Source organism: Desmodus rotundus, chromosome 5 (assembly GCF_022682495.2).
Source record: "Desmodus rotundus isolate HL8 chromosome 5, HLdesRot8A.1, whole genome shotgun sequence".
Classification (NCBI taxonomy): domain Eukaryota; kingdom Metazoa; phylum Chordata; class Mammalia; order Chiroptera; family Phyllostomidae; genus Desmodus; species Desmodus rotundus.
The window spans coordinates 13,554,591-13,572,407 of record NC_071391.1 but is presented as its reverse complement, the minus strand read 5'-3'; the positions used below and the strand labels follow the sequence as shown (position 1 = coordinate 13,572,407).

General features: G+C 40.4%; 1 protein-coding gene across 9 annotated transcripts in view; it reads right to left on the bottom strand.

Moving 5' to 3' along the window:
* AMBRA1 (autophagy and beclin 1 regulator 1) overlaps positions 1 to 17,817 on the bottom strand; it is a 172,037-nt gene that overhangs the window by 75,332 nt on the left and 78,888 nt on the right. For all 9 annotated transcript variants that reach the window (XM_024558712.3, XM_024558715.4, XM_024558714.4 and 6 more), the window contains 2 exons: positions 11,470 to 11,550; positions 10,935 to 11,035 (listed from right to left, as the gene is read on the bottom strand). In XM_024558712.3, coding sequence (XP_024414480.2) covers positions 10,935 to 11,035; positions 11,470 to 11,550 — 182 coding nt within the window. The remainder of the gene's footprint in view (positions 1 to 10,934; positions 11,036 to 11,469; positions 11,551 to 17,817) is intronic.

The window sequence follows — 17,817 nt, the reverse complement described above, 5'->3', positions numbered from 1 at the left end:
TCTCTTCCACTTTTTTAAATCCTTACTTGATGATACGTTTTTTTCTTAATTGGTTTGAGAGAGAGAGACAGAAAAATTGATGTGTGAGAGAGAGCCTGATGTGTGAGAGAGAGACTCATTATTCAGTTGCCTCTTGGACGCACCCTGACCAGAAAATTTCCTGAAAATTAAGTCGACGGATCTTTGCAGCACTTTGTAATTTTTTTATATCAATGGTTGGGAGAAGCTAGAATTCAGTTCTTTTTAAACATAGGACTGAACCCACAACATAGGTGTGGGCCCCGACTGGCAATGGAACCTGTAACCTTTTGGAGTATGGACAACACTCCATCCAAGTGAGCCACCCAGTCAGGGTTCTCTTCCACTTTCAAGGGCTCCTGTAATTAGACTGGTAAGAGTCCACCCAGATAATTCAGGATGATCTCCTGGCCTCAAGATCTATAACCTTAATCACATCTGCAATGTTCCTTCTGCCACATAAAGTAAACATATTCACAGGTTCCAGAGATTAGTATGTGGAGATCTTTGGCAGGTCACTTTTCTGCCTACTATTCTGACCAAGACCATCTGACCACAGAGAGCAGCCAAGCTGGCCCAGACCAGATGAACTGTATACTATACACACAGAACTGTGAGAAACAATAAATGCTATTGTACAGTACAGTTGTGAGGCAGTACACTTGTGAGGCAGTAAAAACTGATACAATGGCCAAGGCTACACCACTTCTGAGGGTCCTATGCAACCCTCAACCTGATAACATGGATATTTTCCCCTTCTCTGCTCTAGTTCAATGAGGCTACTGGCAGTTTTTTGCTCTCTGAATCAGAAAACAAAACAATTAAATTAGTTTTATTTCTTCTTCCAGTCTAGATCTAGAGAATACTGCTCAAATTTCAAAAGTCAGCCTTATTATTTCAACAGAACCATACAGGGACTTTATGATCCACAACTGGAAGCTACATACACGAAAAATATACATATGCTAGAAGTCTTAGGGAAAGATCTGAAGGGAAGGAGCATCTTTTGATAGAGCAAAAGCTGCTGGTGGAAAAGAGAAATTGCATTGCCACCCTACCCTCTCTCCTCTATGCATAAAGACCAACAAAGGCTTTGGGGGACAGCATATAAGCAAGGATCTCTAACCCTTCATCAGCTAAAGTATTTTCTCAAATGGGCTCTCTCTCCAATCTGCTGGTACTTAAAAGGTCTGGAAAACTTCAATAAAAGGAAAATGCCAATAGCAAGTTAATGTCCTGTTGGCACTTTTGGCTGACTTCCTGTGCCTGGGTCTTGCCTATTAATTCAATGCTATTCAGATGCCATCTCAAAAAACAAACAAGGATGGAGACCAGAGGCCTGCCTTCCCCAGACTGATCAGAACAGCATAGTACAATTATACCAGAACAGCTTTGTTTGGAATGTAATCACCGCCCAGCCTTCTTTCCCAATGGGATGGCAACAGTGTAATTACCTCTTCAGGATTCAATGTTTGGGAATGTAATTCTTCTACATGGTCTTCTTTCTAGGGGAAAGAAGCTGCAACAAGAACATAAGAGAATTTGTAGCTCCCTCCCCAGCAGTCTTGTGAACTGAAGAAATTATTTTTGCTTTTCTTAAAGTAAAGCCAGAGTTCAAATTTCAGCCTCTTCTACCAATAAGGAATCACCCACACCCCATGATGGTTCTGTTTGAGAAGTATCAATTTAAAGCTAGACTGCTTGAGTTCCAACCCTTATTCTGTCAAGTACTAGCTGGTCTTGGGCAAATTACTTCATCTCTCTATGCCTCTGTTTCCTCATTTGTAAAAATGAGTAATAATAGCAATCACTGGAATGCTGTGAAGATTAAGTGAATAATATATAAGACATATTTAGAATAGTACTTGGCATACAGTAAGTGCTCTTGGGTTTTTTGGGGATTTTTTTTTGATTTGTTTATTTGTTTTAATGCATTACAAGCATCATCTTTCAAAGCCACTGCATTTTGCAAATGTGTTTAACACTAGTTCACAGTCAAATCTAAGCTTGAGTTACCTAGATCTTTCTTTCCACAACCCCTTTTACTGGCTCAGCCTAAGAGCATTTTACCAGTTCAGCATGAGGGGCAATGTTTGGGATAATTTAAAATGCTGCTATAGAACTATCATAGTCTCCGAGCTCTTTGCTTAGGTAAAACTTCACTCTAATAGGCAGGAGTGACTGTGGATATTTCCATGTCAGTATTTTCATTTCTGTTCCTAGTCTAAGGGAAACTATAATAAAGAGGTTTGTGAAATCTTGCTGGTGGGAAGATCAGCAAATATTATCAAAAGTAGCCATTGGCAATATGGCAGACTCTGGAGAAAATTAATCTTTCTAGCCAGATTTATGTATAAAAGTAAATTATGTATTTTCCTCATAAAGAAATATAGAACAGTACAGCCCACCTCCCTGAATAAAACCTGTTTCCACTGGGAACTTTGATCTTTTACTTTCTGCACAGCTTTTCTTCTATTCTTTTGTATCTTAGACCAGTTTAATTCTCTGTTTAGAAAGAAATATTTTTTTGGCTTACACTTCACCAGAATGAGACACAAGAGTAAAATCATGAGTTTGTTTGCTAGGCAGCCCCAAAGAACAGAGCTCCATAGCTCAAGACAGTGGGAATGATGCTGAGCCCCTTCTGCATGGTGCAGAGCTGCCGTGAGCTGGGCTTACGATAAACCCAGGGACTCATCTCAGTAGCCCTACAATATGGTTACAGGATATGTAGCTCTGGGATGACACTCAACTGCAGGCCACAAGAAACACCCCATGGAATCTCAACACTCAAAGAAGATCCCCTGGTCACCCTGTAGGTGCCTCTTTCCACATCATGGCTTATATTAACATATCCATGCTTGCTCTTGGCTTTCAGCTGAGTGGCGCAATGACCCTGGGAAGAGTTGGCCTTGTGGATCAGGAGTTAAAGAAAGGAAATTAATACCCACAGGTTGGTTCTACTTTGGTAGACAGGGTGAGAGGTGCTGTCTGCCAGGTCCCACGGTATTTCCAACCCATTTGGAATAAATGAGGCTGCTTGAGGACATGAGAAAGGAAAGAGAAAAAAGTTAATGTGAGTTCAGAATTTTAAAAAGAAGGAAGTAGAGGGTTAGCTTCATATTGATCACTTAGGTTAGAAACTGATGCAGTAGATAGGGCAGTGAAGAGGACTGTCCCAAGTCTTTCCAGTTTGTAGAAGATTTCTAATTTAAAGAAAGTGGAGACTGGCTGCTGTCTCCACTAGCAAAAAAAATGGACTTTGACCTCACATTTGGCATAAATCGTGCCCTCCACTCCACTCATCCCCTCAGCCTGCCAGCCTGCTGGGGGTGGGGGTGGGGGGTAGGAAAAGAAAGGTCATCTCATCTATAGATTTCAATATTGTTGTATCATTTGTTCTGAGAGTTGTAAAACATGTCAAAACAAATACGAAGCATAACCTAAGTAGAGAGAAGTAAAAGGGTTCTGGCATTACAGAGACTACTTTTAGATTAGAGGACATCATCAGGTGGCACCTTCAAAATGCACAGTACTTCTAAGGAGCACACAACCACAGAACTTAGTTAGCTTTGAGATCACTCTAGGTCTAAAAAGCCCTGGACTACAGAAAACAAAGTACAAGGGGTCTCAATATAGATATGTTGATGTTAACATTTCTTTTTCAGGAGGTAGGGGAACAGGTGGGACATTGGTTAAGAAGTCAGAAGAAAGGTTATAGGTCAATTCCTCCTAGGAATGAAACTCCTAGCAAAACTGACAAGGTGTTTACCTAGCATAAAAGCTTAATGGACTTCTATTTTCCGCTGCAGAAATAGTGTAGGACTGAGCTCTCACAGCCAGCTTTGTGTTTATCCTTCTACTCTACCACTTGGCATAATACCCACTGTCCTATAGCTGTTTATCAGCATAATGGTTTTGCTCAGTAGATGGTAAGCTTATGGAGAGCAGAGATCATATCTTGTTCATCTGGATACTATCACATACCTAACAATAAACCATGTGAACAACAGAAGCCCAGTAAATGCTTTTTGAGCCAAATGACTGATATGCAAACTAAACAATCTGTAGGTGATCACAAATTCATTCATTTTTCCCACTACTAATAACTCCAGATCATGAAGAGTTGTACATCAGAAGCTTGCCAGCACAAATACATCCTGGATTACTAGTGTGCATAACCCCTTAATGTGTTACTAAGTCATCTCTTCCCATTCCTCTGCCTCTATTCCTAGCTTAATGAGTTAATGTAGACCAGTGGTTCCCAAATTTTAAGTGCACCAGCATCACTTAGAAGAGTCTTTAAAACACAAATCCTGGGCCGCACCACAGAGTTCCTGAGTCAGTAGGTCTGGGGTAGGGGCCAAAATCTGCATTTGTAACAAGTTCCCAAATGATGCTGATGCTATTGGTCTAGGAACTACACTTTGAGAATCCCATGTTGTCATGGTTACATAGTTGCACTAGTTCTGCTGAATAGATGCTTATTTCATCGGCATAGGTTCTGATGGGGGATAGAAAATGGTTTTTCAAATGCAAACTTTGTGACTCCTCTACTCTTCTCACCTTAAGTGATATGTAGGTAACAGTGTACACATTGCTTGTCAAATTATCAACACAGGGACCTTCAGGTTACCATCTGTTGGTGTCACAAGCTCTCAGTTTTGTCAACTCACTGACCATAGCAAAGGGGAGAAAGCCCAGGGAGAGCACCACGGGGGAGGAAGGCAGAACAGTGAGGTATCAGTAATGTTATAATCAGTGAGCAGATTGGCATAGCTCTAACTCATACTGGTTCCCCAAATTTGTAATAAAAACCATAGTAACAATAGTAGCTAACATCGATTGAACACTTGTATGCCAAAAAAATACTATTTTAAGTGTTTCACATATATTAGCTCTTTTATGCCTCTAAATAATCCTATGAGTTAGAAACTATTTCCATTCCCATTTTACAGATGAAAAAACTGAGTCCCCCCCAAAAGTAAAATAAATTAACCAAAATTACATTGCTAGGAAGTACCAGAATGATTATTTGAACTAGACGATCTGGCTCCAGAGCCCAAGCTCTTTGCTACATTCCATCTCAAGCTGCTGCACTGAAAATGGAAGCTGTCCTCCTCGAGCTCCACTCCCTTATGCTCACAGATCCACTCAGAGCAACATTCAGAGTTTCTTCAAACTGTACCAAAACACATAAATCCTTAGTCCAAGCCCAGGTTGGAACTGCACCCCCTTAGCTAATCTGTCGGGGTTGACAGTTAAAGTATTTGGGGAATTATTAAATTTTTAGTGGCAGGGCCAAAACAAAACATAGAAAGCAGGCCACTCCCTGGCTAGACTGTAAACTCCCAAAGGGCAGAATCATTTAACTCTTTTATGAGACCTGAGTGCCTTGGAAATTGCTAAGCCTTTAGAAAGTGCTACGTTCGTTTCAAAGTAACAGTACAGAAAGGGTACAGGTGTAAAGCTTCTGTGGGTAAAGATCAAGAGGAAATTTCCAGGGTGGGTAGGGGGAGGAGGGAGGCATGGCAGAGGCACAGAAAAACTTAGTCACATAATATAAAGGGAACAGAAATACAAGAGGCCTAATATTTTCCTCTATAAAAGCCAAAGAAGCACAGGCAATTCAGCTTAGAAATTGGGCCTCAGGTTCTCAAAAAGCACACCTCTCACTAGTGGTTCGTGGTACATAGTATATGGAGATGTAGTAAAGGGCTTGGACATAAGAGGACATGGACACTCCAGTGTCTGCTAGACACCAAATAAGTAAAAAGACCTGAGTGCTATAAGGCATCTGGGAAGGCTGGGTTCTCTGTGAGAAGTGCTGCATTCATTTACTTCTGTCTCCCAGGCAACAAAGCCAGCCCCCTTATCACTTTCACTTTCATCATTGGAGCAGAATGAAAGGCAATTGGGTTAATTATCAAAGCAGCACTAGCTAGTACCACCACTAGTAATTGTCCATTTATCTGGGGTTTATAAACAGCCATCTTAATTGATGATGAGTTGGAATGTGCCTCTCACTTTATTTGCCTGGCTCCTGGATAACACAGAGGTACAGAACATGCAGATAAAGGGTCCAACACCGGAATTATTATTCATTTCAGTTCATACTCATTTAAGTATACCATGATGCCCTTTAACAGTATTCACTACTACTCACCTTTCCCAGATGTACCAAATTCAAGTGAAGATCTGGTATACAGTAATTAAGTAATTTGTTGTATTAGAGATGTATGATATCAAGTTAAAAAACCAGGCTAATTCCTAAAAGTTAGCAAGCTTCAAGGCCCCAGATGCCCACCTAGTTGGCCAAACTGGATTAGGCAGGGCTCCTGAAAGTAATTCCCTAACATACCAGGGAAGTGAGGAACATCTAGAGAGAACTGGTGTTCTTAAAAACTGGTGTTCTTAAGATGAGAGACACAAAAGATATCAAAAAAATAAAGTTAAAAAAAAAGTAAATTGTTGTAAAAGAGGTAGCTCTGTCTTACCCACATAGGCAACAAACAGAAGGATACCTGGACAGTGAAAATACATAAGAAATCAACAACAGACGGAAATGTGAGAAATTCACAAGTATCTGAAAACTGAAGAACATACTCCTGAACACTTCTGAAGTATACTTGGTAGAGAGCTGCAGTAGCTTTAAATGTATTTATATCTCTTTAAGTACAGGTTCAGAATTGTGTGGTCTACTGGATCAAAAAAGAAATCTTAAGAGAGTTAGATTGGCTGGGCACAAAGCCGTCCCTAGTATAGGACACTCGACCAGACCTCAACGACCTGTGGATAGGAGCAAGAAAATCTTGACACTTCCCATTGGTTTTAATCAAACTAGTAAATTAAGTACATCAGGCCCACCATCTGCTGGGAGCAGATGCTCATTAGGATGAAAGTCAAAAAGATTAGGCAGGCCAGATAACTAATACCCTTCGTTACCCAGGTCCCAATCCCTCAGAAGTCTTTCATTCTTCCAGTAATTACCAGGAAGATGTCAAATGCCAGTGCTTCCCGTTTCACTTTTAAGAGCCTCAAACATGCAGAAAAATATTATAAGCTTAAGCACATTTTTGCTGATACTCCCTATATGAACTCAGGCACCGCAGACAGAATAGAGTTATTATGAGTCAGGCAGACAGACCTGGTTTAAATTTCCAGGTCTACTACCTCTCCTGTGTTATAGCAGGCAAGTGACACAACTACTCTGAACCTCGGTTTTCTTCTGTGAAGAATGGAAATGCACCCTTTACCTCATGGGGTTGTTACAATGATTAAAGGGGTAATATTGTATGAGAAAGCACTTGGGACAGTACCTGGCTCATCGGAGGCAGTCATTAAACATCTTTATTTTAGCTGCTGTTATGACAGAGCTGGAGCTGTCTGCTACAATGTCAGCAGGGGGAGCTCCTCAAACTTTTGTGTGTTTTGCATCTACCTGGCAGAGTTTAAGCAGCTTTAAATGTATTTATACGTCTTTAAGCACAGGCTCAGAATTTGTGTTGCTGAAGGGGCATGATATGAGTTGATGGGGATCGGAGGCCACCAGGGACCTACAGAACTGTGGGGACTGGGTTGAGATAAGGTGGGAGAAGTGAACATTAACAAACTATCAAAACAGTACTCCGATGTAGCTTGTTTTCTATTATCACTCTCAGGCTCTTGTGGGAGGAAATGGGAATAATAGACTTAGTTTCCTGCAAATCCATTTTTGTTGGTGATTCTAAATGGCTTTGGCTAGGGGTCACTGGAGACTCATGTGCCACTATACTACTAGTCATGCCTCCTAAAACTACAGGTGTGTATATGCTTTGTTCTTCAGGTCTGCCAAACTTCCATGTTTCATCTGTCAAAAAGCCACTCGCCTTTCAAAGTTCTGCATTATGTTTGGAGCTGAGGAGTAAACATCAAGATTTAGATATGGCCAATCACCTCATGTAGACTGTGAACTACCTGAGGGCAGGGATCATGTCCAACTTACTCACTCTAGTAGCCTAGAACAGTCTGGCTACTTGGCATATGGCTACTGAATGTAATTATTCTGAAACCATCACAACCTCATTCCAATCATACAAGAGAAAGTACATTTCCAGGAAAATTAAGAATGTTTACTGCTAAAAGACCAATTTGTCTTTCGTTTCAAAAGCCATTATTGTATCAGCAATATTACATGAACACAAGTAAATTTAATAAAAAGCAAAACATCTGTGTCCCACAGGGCACAAAGGCTCGGGGAAAGGGCTGCTACATAATAAGATTTTCCTCAGCAAGCGCCACTGGATCATGAAAAGCTGTATCTAGAAGCCACTTAAAATACAGGCATACTTTGTTTTATTGTGCTTAGCTTTATTATGTTTTATAGATGTTGCTTTTCTTTAAAACAACAACAAATTGAAGGCAAGACCCTCTACCAGCAAAATGATTACAACTAGCTTTATTAAGCTGCGCTGAAACCAAAACCACAATATCTCCAAGGTATGTATGACTGTAGAGGAATTAAAACGAATAAGAAAAACCCTGAAGATCAGCCAAGTTCCCTGGGAGCTCTTTTCTCTCTTCCAGATTAAGCTCGTGGAAGAAGAATGCTATTTTGATGTTTTGTCCTTTAAAATAACTGTGGGGAGGCAGACTAGGAAGCTTTGGAGTCCACTGCCTGGATCAGTGCTGGTTCCTCTAAACTTCTAGCTGCAAGACTCTGGGCAAGGTAACCTTCTAGGCTTTAATTTCCTTCACTGTTAGATAACAGCTCCCATCTCACAGGATTACTGTGAGAAAGAAATGCCATATGACAGGGAAGAGCACTTAAAACACTCCCTTGTATATAGCAAGTGCTCAATAAATGTTAGGCTTTCTTTGATGGCTATTGTTATTATTGGACTTTTCTCAATAAAAGTAAAAAGACAGACACTTATCAATAGAATCTGGAGGGACATCCAAATACATACAAATAATGAAGTCTGCCAAGAAAAGGCTCTCCGGGCTTCTATGGCCCAGTGGATTGAGTGCTGGCCCGAGAACCAAAGGTTGCCAGTTTGATTCCTGGTCAAGGCACACACCTGGGTTGCAGGCCAGGTCCACGGATTGGGGGCATGTGAGAGGCACCAATCAATGTATCTCCCGCATATTGATATTTCTGTCCCTCTCTCTCTCTGTCCCTTTATCTCTCTCTAAAGAAAAATAAATAAAATCTTAAAAAGAAAGAAAGAAAGAAAAGGCCAAAAGGCATTCTGTAACATGTATGTTGAGAAAATGGGAGACACTAGTTTAATTATGAATGGAAACCATCTGCTAATCTAACTCAAGAATGAGATCCCTAAGAGTCTAAATTCCCCTCCCCTCACAGCACTCTGTATCCCTGTTAGAGAACTTTTCCGTATCAGGAAACAACTGCCTGCTGGAATACAACCCTGATATTCAAAGGTACCCATAAGTAAAATTGGGCCATTTGGGGTCAGACCTCTGGGCAAAAAATAGGGAATAGGAAATGGAGGTAGAGTTATTAAATCAAAGGAAGACCAAAAAAGAAAAAAAACAACATACAGCTGTTCCAAAAAAGCTAAATGCCAAGAAACAGAGATTTCTTCCTAGCAGCAGAGGAGCAGGAGGTGCTGTGTGGGGTGGTGGAGGCAGATGTCTGGAACAAAGAAGGGTGGAGAAGAGCTCAGTAGTACAGCCTGGCAGCAAGTGATTATCTGCCAGGGAGGAGCTTCCACACACTAGCAGCCAAGCCACACAAGAGCGTCAAGCAAGGAGAAGCACAGAGCCATGGGGTCTGTTTACCAACTCCGGCCAGAAACCTCCTCAGTTGAGGTTGTTGGGAGACAATGGTATAGTTTGCTCCCTAGCCAAGCCCAGGCCTGTGAAGTCCTGGTGTCCGACAGAGAAAGCACAGAGGTTTCTGGGATTTCTAGGCCTTGACTTTGGGTCAAGGATACTACTTCTCAGGGGAGGCCAGATCCCATGCCTACCAACTGTCACAGTAGCTTGTTTCAATCACAATCTCCCACCTGACAGTGCCACTGCCTCACACAGATCCCTAACTTTAACCCCTTTAACTATCACATGGCTCAGATTTTCCAAAACATAATTTCATTAAAAAGGTTTTAATAAAGATGCCCATTAAAGATACACTTAAAAATACATACTTAACTGTGTCTTGATTTTTATACCTTTTATGCCTTCACATACATAAATTTACAAGTTGGCAGTAGAAGTGGGGACAAGGGAGGGAAAGAGTGTGATGGGGAAATAACCTTTGTCAGGACAAAAACAGAATTCTGCCTTGTTTCCTTCTTTTAGAGATTGCCCAGTAGCAGCACACACAGTATGTCTCAGAGTCAAGTTGCATCACACATCTTAGTCCAAAAACACTGGTCACTAAGCTATTCAGTCACCATAAAACTGCCTCCGCTGGGCTTGTCCAGCCCATTTCTGTTCTGTGGAGCTTTCTGAGCCAGCTCCACAGGTCTCTTCTCCTCCTTCCTTGGAAGATTCCACAGTGCCTGGAAACTCCATGTGCTGCCAGTAGCAAAGGGTAGGAGAGGTGTGCATTAAGCTCCTAATTAAATCACAGGGTCTGGCTCAAGAGTATCTCACTAACTGAAACATGAACAGGACACCTTTATCATTCAATAGCCAGAATCTAACTGCTGAATTAAGAAACAAATGGTTTAAACAACAAAAAAAACATTTTTAAAAGATGTTTGAAGGAAGTAGGATTTGGCAAGAGAAACAGCTTTCTTCAATCTTGCAGTTTCCTGCTTTGAAGTAAGAAACTGAGTACAAGACCTCAAAACAGAGTTTTTAGCCAGATGGCAAGATGCCGTCACATCAACATAAGTAAAGGAAGGAGAAAGCTTTATCTGGCTCCCTGCACCTTCAAATTTTCACAATGCAAAGAAACATTTCCTTACCTGCCAGGACCCTGTTAACAGAAGAGTGAGTTGCCAAGCCAGGCTGTCCACGTTCATGAAAAATCCCAGCATAAGGCAAGTATTCAGGCAGCAAGAAACGCCTATAAGAAAGAATCAGGTGTGAAAAGCCTACTAAAGACAACCATAAAACAAGGGAGATACACTATGAACCCTAACCTCAAGAATTGAGGATAAGGGATCCGACTAGGTCTAGGAATCCACAGAAGCCCAGAGCAGAGTAAAAATTCCTAGGATTTGTACATTCACAGATTTGTACTTCTTGATGGTCTAAAGCTTCCCAGGACTTCTATTCTTGAACAGGAAGCTCCCAAAACCACTATTCTATTTCTTTTTACTTGGCCAGTCATTTCCTGTCAATCTCTAGGTGGCAGGGCTGGATCGCAGGCTGACTAGGAAATAATTCCAGATATGGACAATCGAAAGACCAAAAAGTAGGTTTAAAAACTAGATCCCAGGGTATCATAGAGGCCTCCTCATTAAAGTCTCTCATAAAGGACAAATGCCCAGTTCTTACCTTGGAACAAAGCGTCCAAGCGAAGGTGCAGACATCCGGGCATTGCGTGGAGCTCGGTGCCTGGATCTGTCACCATTGTCCCTAGAGAAAACAAAAAGACTGCACGTTAAGAGAGTCACTAAAGCAGAATCAGCCACCAGCCCAAGAGACAAACAGCCCCCAAACTAAGTTCCTATACCTAGGAGAAGACCCCAAAGACATCAGTGATCTATTTGCTTACTAATTTGGGTGGTACATTCATATACCGTATTTCTGGAGTACCTCAACTAAAAGATTCATGAGCATTTACTAACAGTTGAGCAAGAAGGAGGAAGATTATTTTGAGTAAATGTGGTCTCTGAACTCTGCAACTTCTGAAACTAAAGCCAGTTTTGGATCTTCTAAGGGATCTAGGGTGGGTACCTTTTTCTAAATTGAAAGATACAGAGAAACTGGCTTTTGGGGATCTTGAAGAAAAATTCCCTCATCAATTTCATCCAGCAAGAGGTTCTCTCTCCCAGTGAATCTGTTTAGACTGTTGGTGTGGAAAAATCAATGATAAGTGAAAGACACTAAGCAGTCCCTTCTTTTAGAGACTGAAAAAGTGACAATGACAAAGAATATTAGACAACACAAACCTAAGTCAGGTCAGTTCAGCAAAAAGAAAAAGGTCTAGGTGTTTTCTTTATGGTCTGTAATACTACCATTTACTACGTATCTATGAAGTTCTAATACAAAGGTTATTACTGTGTTATCCCATTTAATACTTCTAGATATCCCATGAAGTATTATTAGCTCTGTTTTACAGATAAGGAAATTAAGAACCAGCTAGGCAAATACCCAAGATCACACAACTAGTAAGTGTTTGAAGCAGGATTCAAGGAAGACATATCTGATTCTGAAGCCCTTGCTCAGTGCATTACACTTTACTGCTTCCTACAAGAAAAGAGAGGGCAGAGACTTCACGTGGCTTAAGTTTCCAGTGTATCAAAAGAACAATAAGCCAAAGGGCACTGCCTGGACAGAGAAGTTAATTAGCTGCTTAAACAACTCCATAAAATAAATGAACCTCTGAGAGCCTGATTTGGGATATTTTCCTAATTCTCCCTTTGGATTATCTTCAATGTAATAAGATAATCTTCAGAAACACCCTGGAACTAAAATTAAGACAACACTTTGGCTTTCAAATGGACCACTGGGAGCTTTACAAGCCAAAAACAAAAGCCTAGGAAAGTTTTTATATCTTGGTGGAATTGGATGCTGAGCATTTAAAGACAAATCAATACCAGGGATAGTGGAAGCTGAACCATTAAAAGTCAGTACTTGGTTTTTATTTTCCCAAAAGAGAAAGCATACTATTGTTCTCCCTAACGTATATTCCTTTGACTTGAAATTCTACAGATGAAGGAATAGGCAAGGAGAGAGGTAAGATCATGTATATATTATTTATATATATAAATATATATATTTAGAGATTGCTGGAGGACACACACACACGAATGAAAGTAAGAATGAGATCAGCTGGCTCAGTTACAAGCAACATCTCAGACTGATGGTTACATTAGGCATCATAAAAGAGGTAATATATTAAGTGAGTGAAGTGTATTCGCTGGTCCTCAGCTTAACATCTTAACTAATGACGGAGAAGGAGGAACTAAATAGCATCTCAATAAAATGTAGAAATGACTTCAAACTGACAGTGTTGAGAACCCTAGCCAATAAAGAGAAATAACAGAATGGGACCCAGAATGATTAGAAAAATGTGAAATGGTGAACACACAAATGAGATGCTGCCTATGGGAGAAAAAGAAAGACATCTAGGGAAAAATGGCCTGTAACAAAAACAGCTCAACCATTTACTGACCAGGAAAAACCTTGAAAACAGGAATGGGTAAGGTGGCAAAGGTCAGAATCTTCAATCAAAGAACAAATTAGGCAAAAAGAGGGAAAAGGTCCTGGATTTTAATGCTGGCACACAAAACCCTCCGACTAAAGGCACATCTTCAAATAAACTAGAGGTGAAAAGAGCAACTAATGATTTCAGGTTTTATAGTCTAGAAAGAAGGGAGGATTCAGAAATAACAAGGAGGTGAGATGGGGAAACAAATTTCAACACACAGATTACTTGCAAGGAGGGGTGTGGTTCAGAGGGAGGGGAAAGGAAGACTGGTGAGAATTCTAAGAAAAGAGTACTTAAAATAATGTTGTTTTTAGAAAACTACACTGCTACTCACTTCAGTGCTGGTACAAGATCAACATGAAGCATGGCTCCATAAAATGAAGGAGGCAAAATTAGTCAGAAAGAGACAAATGAGTAAACTGGAAGATGTTTTATAGATGAACAGTGGAAAAAAAGGAAGACCCAGAGAGAGCCTATCCTAGGGATAGTGGAAGGTGGTAAATACCGGGGCCTAACATAGCTCATGCCCTTTTCAAGGAGGGTTTAAAAACAAAACCAAAAATGGTGAAGATCAGGGTATGCAGATATGTTGGTACTGCTCCTCCATCACAGGAGAACTCTTTCTCGCCAGAAATACTTTGCAGGGAAACACCAGAGAAATCCTAATCAGTTTCATCAGCCAGAGCTAGAAGCTGCCTTTAAGCCAGCAGGATAGATGCTGGCTAAGTTATTAATGGCTTTCCCAGTTGTTGAACTCTATGCATCTCTGATTATCTCTCAGAGGGGTATTTGGGGAAGAGAGGAGGAAAAAAAAATAAGATTTTCTTATAAAAGATTTCATAAGGTAAAAACACCCTTCAAACAATCAAGCATCTAAGACAAGTGCTGAATACAAGAAAATACATCTCAGGAACAAAGGAGAAACAAACACAGCAGCAAAGCTTGCTAAATGTCTGGAATTAATTGCCTGAGAGAGAGGCTATAATTTAAAGGAATGAAAAATACACCTACAGACTGCTGTCTGAGTCCTGACCAGACAGTCAGGTTGTCATTACTCCTCAGTAACAAACGGTTCTGACTCAGGCCTTTATAAATAAAGTTCTGCAGCATAGCTCAAAAGGCCATGATCCTCTTAACAACACTATATAGAAGATGTTGCTGAAAATTAGACTATGAAAAAAAATACTTGTTTCCCTGTGTTCTTCTGGTTCTCTTCAATCTCCAGACAAGAGAAGGCCTAGTGGCCTAGTGGGTATTCTTGTCCCTGGATGGCACAGTGATCTTGGTCAAGTCCTTTCCTTACGTGGGTGCTGTTAGGAACTGCGGCCCCAGTCTCTACTGCAGAACGGTACATACAAGTAAGGGCTTAGATTTCTGGGGGAAAGGCACAGGCCTAGCTGATAACATTCACAGAGAATATCTAATAGCATAGGTCTCTTGGAACAGCAAAGCTTTTTCTCCAAGGAATAGTGATATAACATAATTACCATTTACAAATTCCTCTCTTTGCTTATTCTACCTTTAATTTCATCTGCATACATTATGAAAATCTGTTATTTCTCTTATGCATTTTATGTTAAAAAAATAAATGTATCTCTAAGTGGTTACTGTCTCTTTTCTCCCTCTGCTATCCTGGGAGTTTACTTTTTCCTTCTGTATTTTCCCATTCTAACCCCAAGCATAATCCAGACAGAGTCCATTTTCTTTCTCTTCTGCATTCCTCAAAATAAATATTCACATATATATTTTACTTGCACAAAAAGAGTACTAATTCTAAAGTTGTCAAGCAATATTACATATTTCTAAGCACTAGGCTCAAAATCCTCAGTAAAGAGCTCAAATTCAGGTAGACATGTATTTTATAAATATTTTGGGGCTCTACAGATACCAGATTATCCATTTCTAATCTTTATGAAGTCTCCCTCACTTTTCTGAGACTTTGATTATTTATTCTACCTCTGCTTAGTACAAGGGAAATTCTCCCAAGGGTGTTAACTCCCACAAAGATCCAAGAACTTTAATGCTAAAAGAAAATTCAGAGCATGAAAACCTCATTTTACAGATCAGACACTGAGGCCTACGGTGGGCAAGGGACTTGCCCCAGGACTAATGACAGACCACAAGCTCAGCCAAAACTAGAACCCAGGGCTATTCCCTAGACCAGGGTGTCAAATTCATTTTCACTGGGGGCCACATTAGCCTTGCAGTTGCCTTCAAAGGGCAGAATGTAATTTCAACTCCTTAACAGTTATACAGTCCTAAAATTATTTCAGCCCTTTGAAGGCAACCGAGAGGCTGATGTGGCCCCCAGTGAAAATGAGTTTGACACCCTGGGTCTAGAATCTCCTTCCCTACCCCCACCCTCCACAACAATTCATCAAAGTCCTATGCAGTCTTCACACCCAGCTGAAATCCATGAAGCCTTCTCACATCTCCCCAAATACTCTCCCTTCAGACCATGCTGTCCTGTACTTCAGTGGTATCTTGTCCAGTCCACGCTGTAAGACACTTATGTAAAAATCTGATCATGTTATTCCATAGCTTAAAACTCTTCAATGACTCCCTCTCACCTATGGAATAAAGTTCACCTCACTTGCAAGGTACAAAGACACCCTTAGATCTGACACCACGTTAATTCTCGGGGCTCATCTGCCACATATCTTCAACTCTATAGTTTAGCCATATTTACCAACAAAGGAATATCTGAAATAGTCCATGCTGTTTGGTGTTTCTGTGCACCAAAGTTCATTTGCCTTTCTCCTAAGTATACCTAGAGATAGGTCCTATTTTAAGACGTAAACCTTTCTAAATCCACCGTGTAAAAATAATCAATTACCACAAAAAAATCAAGTAAATGAAATTACTTAAAACTCTCTGGTAAAAGGGAAGGGAAGAGTTTCTCATCTCATCCCACTGTAAGAACTATTTTTGTACAATACCACCCCTCAACAAAGGTAGTTGTTTGCCTGATTCTCAATCACTTTAGCAGATTCTAGTAGGTAAAGAGAATAGTAACTTTACAGTGTTTCCTTAGAGTCTCTCTTGTACTTCTAATATTAAAGAGTCTATTGTCCGTAAGTCAAGGGAAGAGACAAAGGCAATTCCATTTCAAAATAAAACAGATAAAATCTCCCTCTGAAGATTTACTCTTCCATCTCTTGGCTACAAGTTATATATTTGCTATGAGTAGTCACCGACTCCCATAGGGGTCCTGGAAATTCTGGGCACAGAAGAGAGAGCAGGAGCAAGTACTACCAAGGACATATGGCTCTATTGGAATTTCTAGCCATGAGAACTTGAAGTATGAGTCTCACACAGCTGTCAGATTTTGCTGACAGATAAGAGTAGTATGACTCAATTTCTATATTTTCTTTGCCATGGTTCAACTAAATTTCAGTTATGTCAAAAGGGTAAATGGAGCCCTGACCCATGTAGCTCAGTTGGCTGGGCGTCATCCCGCAAATTAAAAGGTCACCAGTTCTATTCCTGGTCAGGGCATGTACAAGAGACAACAGATAGATGTTTCTCTCTCACACTGATATGTATCTCCCTCTTTCCCCCTCCCCTCTGCTCTCTCTGAAAATAAATAAATAAAATCTTCTTTAAAAAAAAAGGGCAGATAGAGAATATTAAATTCTAAACTAAAAGCACATAACTCCCCCAAGTCACACCCAATCAAATGGCACAGGTGAGTGACAGCCTTCAGAACTCAACTTATATCATATACCAAGACCTTTTAATGACTTCTTTGCCAGAAGGCGTCTACAAGGGGACCATAAAAGGAGATGCTCTGGCTGCATGATGCTCCTCTGTACATGTGTATGTGATACTGCAGCATGCCAAACTGAGAAACAGGAACCCATTTCGCACACCCAAAAACGGCTGTCATGCTCAAATGAAGTGTTTTTGTACATTAGGGCACAATACGGATTTCTGGGTAAAGGGAACCAAATACAAGTAGATATATTAGAAGAATTAAGAAAATAAATGTAATAGACCTAAAGAGACTTCATCACAGGCTGAAAGACTAGAATTCTCACTGAAATGTTTTTCCAGAGTACAGCCTAATGTCACAACTATGAATGAAGGACTTGTTCTCTTCTGTGCTAGCAACAATTTTTAAGAAGTTGAGAATGTCAATTATAAATAAATAATTTTTTTAAAAAGAAGTGGAATATAATTACCTAGTGGCTGGTATGTGTGGTGGAAATATTTGTGACTGATCTAATCTGAAGCTTCTGTGGTCTGACTGTCATGAGTCAGGGTATCCCCCTTTGCCTTGGAAGGGAGAGTTACAAAAAGAGTCAGGAAGGGCAGGGACATGAGCTAGGAATGATTCTGGAATCATAAGTACATTTAGAGTAACAGATAAAATGTGGAAGGGGGCGAAAACAGCTGGACCAATAGTCATAATAAAGTCACATACACCACCTCTTTTGCAGGCTTCAGCAACCACTGGGACATTGCAC